We start from the raw sequence: 15,082 nt of genomic DNA, 5'->3' as shown, positions 1-15,082 counted from the left end.
TCTGTCACCAGCTGTTCCTGCCCTGACCCTGAACTAATCAAACCATACACTTGTCAACAACGCCACGCAAATGAGTCTTTGTTTCAAGAATAACACAATGTTTTAAGAACCCTTTTTTTTTCCACATTTGAATTGAGTTTGACTCAGCTCCTGGCATTTTAAGGTGTATAAGCTTCCTGACTGAGAGTCTGCAATCTCATGGGAATTGACACACAATAAATAAGTGGTTATATTAGGCTACAAAGGATAAACTTGATGCATTTGAAGGAGCTTTTAAAACTAAATGGCTTTTGACGCTCCAAAGTGATCATCGAGGACTACCATGGTGTGCTAGCTGTTGTTGTATCTGCTGACTGTCTTTGAACAAAAGGTGCATCTGTAGCACCACTTCTGCAATTAGCAGTCACCAATACACCAGATGATTAGCCCAACTCTACTTTGGTGGAGAGGTACCAAAAGCTGCTTCTGGACAAGACAGCCAACTACAGGCCTACCATTTCTGTCTGTAACATTTTTTATTTGATTCGGCAACTTTTTAGATTTTCAAATAATCATTCCCAATATTTCAGTTTTTACTAATGTGTCCTTAAACACACAGATGCCAAAGATGTTATCTTGCAACACAGCATCTTAAACTCTTGGTCAGAAAAACGTTGAACACCAAGAAAGAAAGCATAAAAAGGTAAAGAAAAGTAACATTGTTCAAACCCCAGTAGTTTTGTGAAGTATTATTTGATTTAGAAGGAGCTGGATGAAAACCTGAGTCAAGAAACTGTCAATGTGCCTCACCATGGAGTAAAAACATACCAAAAGGTTACATATTTGTTTACTTTTGCAGAAAGCAAAAAATACATCTTCTTTCTGTCTTTTGCTCTTAGTTATGTAATGTTTTTTATCCACTGTGGCAAAAACTGAGTAGAACAAGCCCTCAGAGGGTATACCTAACCGTGGATCGTGCTGCACTGGAATCAAGGAGCCAAGCCTGCCTCTTCATATTAAACCTACTCTCTGAGGCAGGCAGTGAAAGGAAGAGGGGCAGAGGTCTCCATAATCTAAATTAGTTCTCACTAATTATGCTTAATGATTCAAAATAAGCCATGTGTCTGCAGTGGATAGGAAATGGCAATGTCACAGTGAGGCATATTTTTAGGGACACAGAAAATGAACTCTGATCTAATTATCTGCCCCTGCTGTTTGGGGAGGGCTACTAATTGAAACACTGTTGAAGGCCCCAAGCCTCTTGTTTCATTCATACATGCGGACAGTAGAGAAAGATTGTCCTGTTTGTCTCTGCAACACTGTGGCACAAACAGCAGGACTTCTGCCACAAAGAGGAAGAGGGATTGTGTTGTTACAGCCGGCTGGTTTACTGCAGCACAGTCAAAACCTGCGTACTGATACCTAAAAACGGGCCCCAGTTCTGTTTGGGAATACTATTTCAGCTTACAGCAGCAGTGAAATGAAATGAGCTGAAATGACGGCAGATTCTTTTCAATTACTCTCCTTTTTACAACTTTAAACTGCTCCTCTTGCCTGTTGCCTTTTCAATTTCCTCCACGAGTTTACAAATTACACAGAGAATGAGCTCCACTGTGATAGCAGCGCCCTGTTGTCCGCACTCTTTTCAATTTCTATTTCCTGTGAGTGGAATATGGGAGGAAGCACATTTATTTCACATGGCTTTAGGAGCCATAATCTCATCCATCTCTATGACAAGCTTCATTATGAGGGAAGCCAGTGATGCACAGCACTTCTCATTAGGCCTGGAACAGAGCCCTGACCACAGCCTGTGACCTGTGCTCCAACTCACACACACGTGGGTTTCTATGAACGCACACACGGTGAAACGTAGCTCAGAAGTTGAACAAACATGTGGTAATGTTACTGAAGGTGGTAACAGGGGACTTTTGGATCAGGTATTGACAAAAACTGGCCCTAATTAGCCGGGCCTAATTGGACAGCCCTGTTCTGCTCCTTTAAACCTCTGAGGGCTTGGTTGCATTAACACATACGGGATCGGACTGCAACCATAAACGCTCGGTGGCGGGAGTGAGAGAGATTGACCCTGAATGGCTGTCTGTGTTAGCAGGGACTAATTGGGCACTCACCATTCTGCTCCCGCTGCACCCCTGCTGCTAACAGGTCTGGCTCTCCCAAGCTGATGTCGTTGAGACGGCTACCGAGGCACTCCACACATAGCAGCTTACACCACTCCTCAGCATCCAGCTCTGCAACACAAACAGCAGCGTAGCATTTAATGCATGTCCACCATGATACACACTCCTCCATAACACTGCATTCATAATAAAACAGCCTGTCCAGATTATACTACAACTCTGCTGCTTTTATGGCGTTCACATGTGCACAGGGACATAAATCACTCAAAGAATTTCACAGTAAAATGCTGCACGTACATGACATGAGTACAGCAAACAGTATCCAGGGGAGAGAAAAATCTATCTGATTGATTAAGAGCAGATTAAAAGAGGAGGTGGATTCTGCGAAAGCCCACAAGAGAGATGAATGCTGCATCTCCCCTCCCTTCCTCGCTACAGTTCAGAGGCTGCACAGTGGAAGTAGCTCTGCTAAAACAATACAAGCAGAGTCACAAGTGAAACCAGTGATCATCTAGTCAGACAATCAATAAGCTATTTTACAAATTAAAAGGATGGCTTGAGCTGCAAATTGTTAATTGAACAGGAAATGTAGTGATGAAAATCAATGAATGTTTCAGTGGAATGGAATGGTACTTGCATTTGGTCTCAAGTTGCATGAATAAAAGGCCTTCTGTAAAAACATGTATAACAAGCTATTCAGTTTGGCACAAACTGAGGGAGAAACAGCCTGCATTACTTTTAAAATGGGTTACAAAAATCTGCTTTTAAGAACAAGCTTATGTATAAACATGTTAGTTGTTTATTTCTAGGCAAGGCAAGTTTATTTATGTAGCACATTTCAGCAAGGCAATTCAAAGTGCTTTACTGAGAAAACATATTAAAAGAAAACATTAAAATTCAATTAAAAAGCAGATAAAAATGACAAGTTATAAGGTAAGATGTATTAAAATGAAACAGAATGAAAAAAAAGAAAAGAAGGTTAAAACAGATTTTAAGGTATAAGAATAAAAGTTGGAGTGCAGAGTTGTGCAGTTAAAAAGGTATAAAAAAGATTTGTCAAAATTTCATTAATTAATTTAATTTGTGGCACTAATAAACCCAAAAGTGCAGTTTTACAAGTGTTAGCTTAGCAGAAAAAAAAGCTGTTGGTAAAAAACTAGCCAGGAAGGGCACTTAGCTTAGCTTAGAACAAAAATGGCAGCTGCTCCAGTTTTCTCAAATCTTTCTGTCAGCACAACTCCCTGATTATCATTCCATTTCTGGTTTGTTTAGATACAGCATTAGATAAAAAGAATGGAAAAGAATCCTGTTTTTCTCATGGCAGCTGAGCTGAAAGGCTGTTCGAAAAGCCGTCCAGGAGAAGGTTAGCTTAGTTCAACAAAACGCAACGATAGCAAAGCTGCTAGTCTGGCTTCCTCAAAGGATGCCAATATTCCACCTGCCAACTGAGCTTACTGCTAAACATGTTGTTCTGTGTTTGTTTAATGAATACTGGGTATCACAGTATGTTAGCCTAGCTACCCAGATTAGACTAGAAACAATAGCAAAGTGAGGGTGAGTTTTCTCCAAATCTTGCAAAATATGCCTGACAGCACAAATCATTCATACTCATGCTATTTCTTACTTATTTAAAGCACAGGGGTTTTATATGCTGTTGGCTAAGCTAAATAGCTGTTAGCATTGACCACAAACATAAGTAGCAACAGCTAGCCTACTCATAAGGCAGGAAGCAAAACAAAATAAAGATGAATTCATTTAAAGGTTTACAGCAGTAGCAATTTTGTGAAATTTGGCCTCAGGAAACACTCTATACAAGGGCACTCATTTCTAAACACAGCTGGTACTTACAGAAGAGGAGGCATTTAATCTAAGACTGAATTCCTTAATTGGACGCTAAGTGGTGACAAATGATTTTATGAATTGAATATAGAAGTCTGCATGGCTCTGTTGTTTGTACATACCAAAAAGCCCTCCCTGTTTGGTCTGGAAAAAATGCTGTTTACAGCGCAGGAGATTTCCAATTGTCTTGTGTGAGCGTTTGGTTAGAGTTACTGAAGTATGAAATGAGCCAAATGGTGGAGTTGGTTATCTTACTAAAGCCCCTTAACAGCTGCCCCTGTGGAATTCTGGGATATGAAGCTTTCTGTGACCAATGATGCATACAGAGACACATGCAGAAGAGCAGGGTGTCACAGTGTTTCTAGGTTTAATAATCAAAACTCAGCGTCTGCTTTTGTAACAAGAGTGGAGGTAATTTCATCTCCCTTAATTCACTTCAAACTAGCTCAGGTAATATCTAACAGCCTGTTTTGTCAGATCCACTCGAGTGTCCAATGGGACAGATACATACAACTTTGCTGGGTGAAGTAAAGGTCTGCTGCTGCCTGAAGCGCTTCAGTCCCACACACACACACACACACACACACACACACACACACCAGAAAGCAGAAATATAGCAGCACACACTCACAGGCAGCAGCTCTGTACTATAGCTCTGCTCATACCTCAGCTCATTCAGGGTCTCTATTGCCTGTAAGTGCCTCTAAACTCCCACAGTTTAAGGCATGGTGCTAAACAAACACCTCATCAGCACAGAGGCAGACGTGCTGGTGTATGTGCTACGTATGAGGAAATATGGTGCTGTGTGTGCAGAGGTGGAGGTGTAATAGGATAGAGCAGAGTGTGTGAAAGTGCAGGAAAACAACAGGATGAGGTTAGAGGGAGGGAAGATATATGAATTGAATCAAGGGACCAGGATCCTTCATCTTTCCTGATCACATCAGCTGGCTGCAGTTGTACAGATTAATATAGTAAATAATGTCTGGATCTAATTTCTCTGTGGAATCTCAGACATTGATGCAATATCTGTCAGAGGATCACACTCAGTCTTCTTCTCTTGGGGGAGTAATGTATGTCAAAGTAATTTTAGCAGACTTTATACACAGATATTTTATATTTAGGCCATCCAGTGGCTTTGATGGAAACTCTCAGAGCGCACAACTGTCAAAAATGTTGAAGCTGTTAGCATCTTTTGATAAGTTCCTTGTTTCCTTTGACAGCAGATTTAAAAACACAACACTGCTCAAGGCATCAAAGAGCTATTCTTCAAAATAACATATCAGGAGATCAAAATATAGCCTCCTAGTTCTTTTTTTCTTACAGGTTTTCAACAAAAGTCAACACTTGAATAAAATTTGTATTCTTTGTCTGGCTTGAATCTGATGTTCACTTTACAGCTGTCAGGTTAAGTTTCACATCCAGGCTTCCTTGGATAGTTCACCATTTGCTTTCATGTAACCTGAGCCTGCTGGACCTGTCAAATTTGGTTAGGGGGTACGTGAGGAAATATATGATATATGATAGTATTCTTCCATAATTTGAGAAAGGGCAAATAAACAGCAGCTCTCAAGTGTCCACTCAAGGTTGGTTGCAAAAGCAGAGTTATCCCCATTAACCCATTTATGACAATTTTTTAAAGTGTTGTAAGGCATAGAGTATTATAAGTTGAGTCCCTCTGAATCAATTTATGTATTTATTTTTCCCATTTTGTACTTTGTTTTGAGAAAAATAGGATCTTTATGACGGGAAACAATTGTTGCCGGTGGTCACACAACTTGTCACTAGGTCACCCAGTAATCATATGGAAATAATAATAATCATAATGCTGAAACAGGTATAACAAAAATAATAATATAGTCATAATGAATAAAAGGGGTGGTGTGTGGGGGTGGTAAGTACTTGTGTGTCAAGAAAATTGCACCTAATAAGTACATTATGAGCAATCCTGCAGGCAGTGTTTACCTTTTGATTTCAACTAGCTATGTGCCCACCGGCAACTTTTGTTGCCACTCACAGAAATAAGTATTTGGTGGAGAAATAATTTTTTGTTACTCTATAGACTTGAATGATTAAATAATCATAAATATGTCTTCCACCAGAAGATGCTGTCATGTGACAGGAACCACTTGGAAATTCATTAATTCATTGTCTTAACCGCTTATCCTGTTCAAGGTCGCAGGTGGCTGGAGCCTATCCCAGCTGTCATTGAGCGAGCAGGGTACACCCTGGACTGGTCGCCAGTCAATCACAGGGCTGACATAGAAAGACAAACAACCTCTCACACACGCACGCATACCCATGGACAATTTAGAGTGATCAATTAACCTGATAAGCATGTTTTTAGACTGTGGGAGGAAGACCCGGAGAGAACCCACACATGTACGGGGAGAACATGCAAACTCCACACAGAAAGGCCCACCCGCAAAGCTGGGAATCGAACCAGTGACCTTCTTGCTGTGGGGCTGCAGCGCTAACTGTTGCGCCACAGTGCAGCTCCACTTGGAAATCATTTTTATAAACCAAAAACTTTGAGTTGTCTACCAGCATATAAGTGGAAAACATTACATTAGTAACCTTGAGATTTTTTATTGTGAGTAGAAAAATAACAGTGATACACTTCCGCAACAAATGTTGCCAGATGGGGCAAAACGGGTCAAGTCTCATGATGAAATGTACATTTTACAGAAAAAGTGGCATGTTCACAATATGTTTCAGTGTCAAGCTCAGATATTAAATTGCATCTATTCAGACAATATAAAGGGAAGAAGTTGTGCATAAATTTCCAGTCTTTTGTGTCCTCACATGAAAGCCCACACAAGATAAGGGCGACTTTGGTGTTCAGACGTAAAGAGGGTAACAGGAAGTGAGGGATTATGAGAGGTCAGTGGACACACACTATTAGAGCCATCCATATGTCTGTGCGAGGGGGGAAGGCTCTGGGAATGGAAATGAGCCAAGAGAGAGTGTGTGAGTGAGAAGGGGGGCATAAAGAGTGAGTGATCATGGGAATCAGAGTAAAGGCAAGAGAGAGTTCACAGCTCTAAGTTCAATAATATTTCCCCTGGGGTTTCCCTCTACCCTCCATCAAAAGATACTTGATCACATGTCTGCACACATCCACAAGGCTGGAGTCAAGAAAGAAAGCTTCATCTCTTTCTGTTTAAGGATGCAGAGGCATAATCTCGCCTTTGGCCTCCTCTACATCCAGTCCCACCTACAGAACACAACAACCACGTGAGGATCATGCAACTCGTTGGCTTCCTGTCCACGTATTAGAGGCAATCTCCATTGTTACACTCCATAATTGGGTTTGAAACACTCTGCAAACGATGCCCAATATCATTTTTCATACCTGCAGTATGAAAATCAATATTTCGGAACAGATCCTCCCACTTCTTAATATAGCGGCAAATGAGCATCACTTGGCTCGTCTCCAATTCTCCGCTGCATCTTTCACCTCTCACTTTCTCTTTCAGCCTCTCACTTCTGATTCTTCCTCCGCTTCTTGCAAAACTTTCCTGAAACCACCCCTTCACTTTTCATTTGCATGTAAAAAATTAAAAATAATGCCTCCTTCATCCTACTTGAGCCGAGAAAAGATGAATTTGAATTTTGAATGGGAGGATAGAGGGAAAAAAAAGCACTTACCCGACTCACAGGCGAATGTCTTGGATGTGTCGTCACAGAAGATGATGGCCACGGCGTGCTTTTTCGTCTCCCGCGGTATCCGGGTAATGTTTCTGATGCTGTGGAGCTCAGTGATCTGGGGAGGAAAGAGCGGCAGAGAGCACATTAGCTCGAATGAACAGAGCCAGCATGAGAAGCAGCAGCGGCAAGGCTTAAGTGGCATCTTGCACTGCTTCACCGAAAGTGCTATAGTAGTCAGAGGCTTATCATATGAAACAGGGGCAAGTTAAATAGAAATCTGGATGATCTTAAGGGATAAATAAATAATAGTAGTCATCCCGCTGATTACCAAAAGCTCTTTTCAGAAAGCAGGAAGTCATCCACACTATTTGCTCCTTGCAACCTGCTGCACTACAGTAATGCTATTTATTCTAAAAGCACTTTATGCGTAAATGTAGCCCAGTGCTCAATCTCTATGGCTGTGTATCCACTGCTTAACCACTCTCCTTGAACCTGCTTTTCCACTCAATAGGAAGGAGTGAGATCAAAAGCATCTAAATCACTTTACCAGGAGATTGATCGTGAATGAAAAAAAAGAGAAGATTACATTTAATTGAATATCACCCGCATTTACAGGCCATTTTGTTCAACCGTCTTCCCTGTGTTCACTCTGCCTTGGAGATAAGGCCCATTACATTATTGTAAGTCCATTGTGTGCTAACTGTGGGCCTTCAGCCAGGCTGTTGGGAATGAATTATCTGGGCTCACTGCCCGTATAGTAAAGCTGAACTGTGTGAGGTTAAAAGAGCAGACCTAATAACACAGGGAACATATGCGGAATACAGATTTCTTTGTTTGATAACACTACATGTAATAAATTGTCTGATATATCCTACTCTGGATTCAAGTTACAGAAAACAACGAGTAAAAAGATGGCAGCAAGCAAGAATACAGAAAGAGAGATGAGAAGGAGGAAGTTGTGGATATGAAAAGATAGCAGATATTTTTCATTTGTTATTTCCACCCCCTTAAAAGATAGTATCTTAATATTTCATATGAGACTAGGTTGTGTTTTCCTCCTGTGAAGACAGTATATATTTGTCCTCAGGCGGGCGATTCATACATATAACTGACACTAAGACGGCATCAACCGTGGGAATTTCTGAGCTGTGAATTCCACCAGCCTCTTATCTCCTTCTCTGTTTGTGTGAGAGTGTATGTGTGTGTGTGTTTGTTTGTGTGTAGGGCTGTGTGTGTATGGGAGGAGGTTTGGGTGCGTTCCCAGCCCAAGGCGCAAGAGTCCGGGCAAAGTGAATCATCTGTGATGAGGCTATTCCTCATCTCCTCTCCTCTACTTTCTTTTTTATTTATTCAGAGTTGTGAGTTAAATCCAATATTAAAAAGATTAAAAGTTCACTGTTATGCTAGCAGCTTTGTGAGGCACAGCAGAGATAGGCTAATATGCTAATGTCAGCGTGAGGAAGTAATGAGAGTGACTGCTCCAACGTGCTATTTTTTCATTTCATTAAAAAGGCTACACTGTTCACATTATTAGTGGAGCTTGCTAACCTTTTTAAACTACAAGCATTAAAGAAAAAAGGTGCCAAATGAAAATGGTGTTAGCCTTGCTATTTTATTTTTTAGCAGTGTTTTGCCACTATTTTCAGAGCTTGTTAAAGATATAAGCTTCATCAGAATACTTAAATGCTAAAAATTTGCCACATGTTAATGTTTACCAGTCTTTGTTTATCATATTCACTGAAATGTAAATAGCAAATAGCATGTAGCTAACTAATGTTTATCTTTTAGCATAAAATACTTGTCTCATGATAAAGTTAGCAAGTTTATAGCAGTAAAATTTGGAACTGGACTCATGAAAGTTTGACCTGATGTTGCCAGATAAATGCATGTTTCGACTTAGCGCTAACATATCAAAATTTCTATGTACCTTCAGTTGTTGATATCTGGGAACAGCTCGTCAGCATAAAGATCTCTCTGCGAGCTGTCCAGACATTTCCCTCCTGACAAAAAATGGTGGATTAACCTAATAAGTAACCATAGCATAGCTAAAACCAAGCTGCAACCTCTGGCGCTGAACGTTTATGCTAACACTGAAATCCTAAAATCTACAGTCCACTTCAGGCTGACCTCAAAGAAAAGTTAGCCTCCTTAAAGGCACAAGACAGAAAGTACAACTTTGATACCAGAAGTAACATGTTTGCTAAAAATCTGTTTCATCCCAATAGCTCATTTCCTTATAATAGGTTAAGGCCGCAAATTATATATTTTTTTTATTCTACCTCATCTTATCATGGAAGTAGAGAAAGAAACAAAAATGAGTCCTACCTCAAATATGCAGCAGCACAGCAACGTTGAGGAACCATGCATACAAACATACTACATGTACTGTACTGAATTGTGGGCATGCAAGCTTTAATTGGCATATGGCTGCTGCTAGCTTACTGACAAGCCATCATCTCAGTTATGAATCACTGACTTTCAGGCATGCTCGTGTTGTTTGTACGTTTATACAAAGACGTGGCGAATACTTTGGCTTGTTGTGCCAGACAAGGTGCTTTCTGTTGGTGTTGAATCAAGTATTAGTAATATATGTTAGCATGTATAAACAAGTACCATATCTGCGCTTGGCACACCCAGATTTTGAGCTGGTTCAGTGTTTCTCAAACACTCATTTATTTTGGAGGTCAGTGGAAAGGAGTGAGGACTGTTTTTCCCACAGAGAAGACCTCAAGCTCAGTCATGAGCGTAGAGAAGACTCCTTTGTTTTCCCTTTTAATTAAACCACTGCTCAACCTCCCACCCGAATGAGTGTAAACAAGAAACACGTGCTATTTTCCACAAGCTTGATGCTTTTTTCAGTCGAATTAATTAACTCCAGTCACTTACAAACAAAAATATGATCTGGAAACCTTTCTTTCCTATCTCATGGACCAGATGATCATTAACCTTGGGTATAACTCTGACAAAAAGCAGCTTTCAACAGCTTCCCCTTCCCCAGAAGAGGTTAACTTCCATCGGGCTGAACTTTAAGTCTAAGGACTGTGTTCTTCTACCAATGGTGGTGAATCAGGTATTCAGTGCAGTCTACAGCTGAAACGTATCATTCCTCTTTGCTTCACAAGTTGTTCCTCACTTCTGTATGCATATGTCGTGTTTTTAATATTTAAATACAGCTCTGTCTTTTCACTTCATCTGCATCTGTCAGAAGCTCAGGAGAGCATAAGATATTTAGTTAAAGGAAAACAAAACTTTTCACAAGGCCAAAAATATGACAAAATATATTCAGGTATTGTTTTACTGTGTGGACCAGTGCATGTCAGAGAAAGAGGAAAAGGTACAGGGAAAGAAAAAGAGAGACGGAGAGTGGGAGTTAGGCAGCTAGGAAAGAGAAAGGTAAAAAAAGTGTCTTAGAAAGCCAATCCCCTTTGTGTTGATTCTGTAAATCAGCCACCATTGCAGCCTATTTCCTCCCAAAGCACTGCAGCGTTGAATGAAGCCCTCAGACGGGACCTTTCTTGATCTCTGTGGCGATGCATTACCAGGTGCACTGGTGCATGTGCGCACTCATCGCTCACTCCAGCGCCGCTTGTATGAGACGCCTCAGGGAGGGGGGTTACAGCCACACAGGACGCCCCGAGTGACAGCATGATGCAGTGGGCAGGGAGGCGCTTCATTCACAATACATGGCTTGTACTGTAGCAGCGAGGGATGCTGACAAAGGGGATGAAACATCTACACAGCTTGTAAGTATTCTGGAAAACTGCACAAAAAAATCCCACAGTGTCTGAGAAATCCCCGACATAATTCATAATTACATGGTTACTTAATCAGCTCTCAAACTTCAGCCATGCTGTAAACCTGGTGTCGAAGTCCCCTATCATCTGCTGTTATCTCCTCTCATTACAGTAAAACACTGTGCACACAGCTACTCCTTTAACATGATATCCCCTCACCATGATAATGAGCCATAATTGGAGTATTTTAAATGGCCTAAGAGGCAAGGAAAGATATATTACAGTGTGGATTATTACTTTAGAAGGAAGGAAAATGGCCCCAGAGGAGAGGATGAAGTGGCAAAATGCGTCTTAATGGATCCTGAACTCTATCATCTGTGACCAATAGATTTAACTTTTTCATCTGAGGATGAAATAAGGAAGAAGAGTCTGATGCAATTGAGTTCTCAGTGCATTTACTTAATAAAATAAACATTTATTCATCGTATTCTACCACAATGTCAAAAGAATTTGCAAAGTCAGTGGACTTTTCATTTTGAAATGAGTACTGCCTTAAAAAAAAAAAAAAACATCTTACGACCCTTAGTTTTGAAGACCTGGGGTGTCAGGCTTTGGAGCAGTAGATCACTAATTTGTAATGTATGGCTACAGGCTAATGAATGAATGACTGTTCTCTGATAAAAATGCCTTTAATTTCAACCCATAGCAGTTCTGTTTGGTACAGACCAAAAGACAGACCAGGTTTAAACCCTTATTTAGTATTCAAGACCAGCCAAACATCGATAAGAATTCAGACTTAAGAATTGTCAAACTGAAATGACTGTCTGATGCCGGTATCAGACAAAAGGTCAGAGTGTTACCAAATCTTTAGCAATCATACTCTGGAGATTATAAGTATTGATTTCTTCTTTCAAAGCAATCTGGCCACTTCATCTTGTCTTATTATGATCGACCAAACCACTGACTGACATCAGTATCATTCAGCCTGAACAAAAGCAGCAGATTTGTACATTTAAGCACTTTGCTTTGTGAAAGGAGAACTGTTTACTTGATAGAAGTATGACACTTTCTATGATACACAAAGCCTGGCTCACACTCAGGGGATTCTTAACGTCTGAACAAATGTAGAACATGTGGGAGAGCATATGATGACAGATTTAACAGTTTGTTTGGGTCTTAAAGTGTGTGCCGTGCAAAGATGCAGCCAACACAGAAACAGCGCAGTACACTGTAAAAACTGAAAACTAAGAAGAAGTTTTTGTCATAGACTGTACAAAACATGGACGTAGCCTCTGCGATGTCACCCGTCTGTTCTTGAAACGGTGAAATGAAACCAATCCGCGGACACAGCCACATTCGCTATGACGCCAGCTGTGAGTTTGTCTCCGAGCAGCTACGGGGCGCCCTCCGGTCACGTGGCCTGAGCTGTGTCTCTGATTGGACAATCGAACCATCTTAATAACTTCTGAACCACAGAGATAGAAAAAAAATCACTCACCGTACAGTGGGTGCCGATAGTGAAATCAGTGTTTTAGACCCAAGACGTTTTTTGAACCAGGCTGTAAATATGCTTTTTAATGCTGTAAAAGTCAGTTTTTTTGGCTGGATGTGTACGTGACTTCAGGTTTTTCTGCAGTAAGCCTCAAACGGATTCTTGATGAACAGTGACTTTTAGCACATCCGCATAGGCTTCATTTTTACTAACAGGATATTGCCCCTTGGTTTTTGTCTTATTTTTAGTCAAAATAAACCAGTAAGATGTCAAAATTCAAGATGTCAAAAAACAAAAAAGACACCTGAGTTGCTTGTATAGAATAAAAAAAAATGCCAATGGGGTAAGATAACTTAACTTGTATATCTTCTATTGAGACACTTCTCTTATTCAGTTTCTTCAATTTTAGTTTTTGCAGTGCAGACACCAACAGATTCTGTTCACTGACGACCAAAGTAGACAAGTTATGTTGTTGCCACTAATCAACAAGTAGCATGTCTATTTATGTTGTCCATCTAAGTTGCTTTCACTAGCTGTTGTCAACATGGTCATGTTTTTTGTGCTTACCCTTCTTTGGTTAGCTTGCATCTGGATTGCTCATCACTTAACAATCTACAGAGTACCCGACTGTTCACCGACACCACAGGTTATCTGTCAAACCTGTTTAATATTTACAAGCCTAATATTGACCTAATTATTAGAAAATCTGTGCCAATTTCCTTAATTTTGGGGGACCGGTGATAAGTGATCAGGGATCGTGATCGGCCCATCCGTACGAAGATCTGACAGCCAGCCACTGTTGCGTTTTGCTCTGAAACCTAAAATTCAGGGCACTTTATTGGTTGTTTAAGTTGAAACATAAAGATTGTATTGTTTCACAGGTATTGTTCAATGATTTTCAATAAAATAAGACTGGAACATTGAAGGTATATTCTGTCAGTTATAAAAAAATAAAAAATAAAAATCTGTATGGGCCGGTCAGGCTTTTTAAAAATCGGTGATCGTCCAGAAAATTGTGATTGGTGCACCCCTTGATTAATGTATTGACAAAGACAGATAAAACTGATTTGTAATTTTCTAAGTCTGACTCCATAATTTCCTGAATAAATCTTTTCATCCTTTTATTCTTTTGACGCTTCATGTTGGATTGAATTTGAGAAGCGTAATTAAACAAATTAAGACACACCAGAATTAAAACAATCAAAATTTAAATTCTGGTGTGTTTCAGTCGTGTGTTTACCTTGTGAAAGTTCCTGAAGTATGCCGCCTTCTCGTCTGGGTACTTCTCTAACCGTCGTGGTCCTTTACTCGAGGCCTTTTTGAACACCAGCCAGCACCTCCGGAAAATCTGACAACAAAGAGAGATGGCAGCCTTGTTACTGAAAAACAACTCCTGAACCGCAGAAACACATTAAGGTAGGCAGAGATCAAAACCACAGCAGAACACAAACTGAGTGATTCTTAGTAACCACAAATAAACAGAGAAGAGTCCAAACTGACAGCAAATTAACAGAACAGACAAATGAACTGCTGCTGTATCAACAGAGAGAAGTTAAATCAATGTAAACTACTGTATTATCCAAGAACAAATGGTTACTTAACAGAGGAAAACATAAACTTTTCAAACAAGCTGTGGATGTTTTTCCTGATACATAAAATTATTTCTCACTCTCATTACATATTTAAGAACCCTGACTCCTAGGCAATGTCAACATAGATTAAAAGCCCCAAACAGACGTTCAGAGAAGAAATGAAATCATGCCTCATAAATCAACAAATCCAATGGGATGTGATTCATTCCAGTGTTATCTTGTGTCAAATAATGCATTTAGTGTTTGCATGGATCCATCCATGACATCTGTCTGTGCTTTATTACATTAAGTGAAAGCTTTCATTTGTCAGCTCCTCTTTCTCTCTCTTTGCTTGCATGTACATTGGGTTTGTTCTGCAGAGGCTGTTCATACGATGGGCTCGTTATATACATTAGAGGATTCGCTACTCCCAATCTCCAAATGACTGTAATGATATGAGAGATTAGGAAAATGTCTGGTGGTTGAAGGTGAAAGCACATGTTGTCATGGTCCGAAGGGTTTTCAAGACATCGTTTCCATAGCCCTTCAAGATAGTTTCAATCATCTGACAGTACAGGATACCATATCAGCAAATACCCATCAGCAAAAACTGTGCCATGCTGGCTGTCATTAGCCAACATTATTCTGTATCTTACTGACTCTAATTTTTATCTTTGTCAC

The 15,082-nt window shown here is 40.2% G+C and overlaps 1 protein-coding gene across 1 annotated transcript in view; it reads right to left on the bottom strand.

Annotated features, from left to right (window-relative positions):
* Window positions 1–15,082, bottom strand: part of dok6 (docking protein 6) — a 70,385-nt gene that overhangs the window by 19,849 nt on the left and 35,454 nt on the right. Inside the window, exons 2-4 of the mRNA XM_074693205.1 lie at window positions 14,071–14,178; window positions 7,605–7,719; window positions 2,109–2,228 (exon numbers count right to left, since the gene is read on the bottom strand). Of these exons, the coding sequence (XP_074549306.1) occupies window positions 2,109–2,228; window positions 7,605–7,719; window positions 14,071–14,178 (343 nt within the window). The remainder of the gene's footprint in view (window positions 1–2,108; window positions 2,229–7,604; window positions 7,720–14,070; window positions 14,179–15,082) is intronic.

The sequence above is a fragment of the Halichoeres trimaculatus genome, unplaced genomic scaffold, assembly GCF_033239565.1.
Source record: "Halichoeres trimaculatus isolate MK-OKI-2021-1 unplaced genomic scaffold, fHalTri1.1 fHalTri1_scaffold_18, whole genome shotgun sequence".
Lineage (NCBI taxonomy): Eukaryota > Metazoa > Chordata > Actinopteri > Labriformes > Labridae > Halichoeres > Halichoeres trimaculatus.
This window is presented reverse-complemented; position numbering and strand designations above follow the sequence as displayed.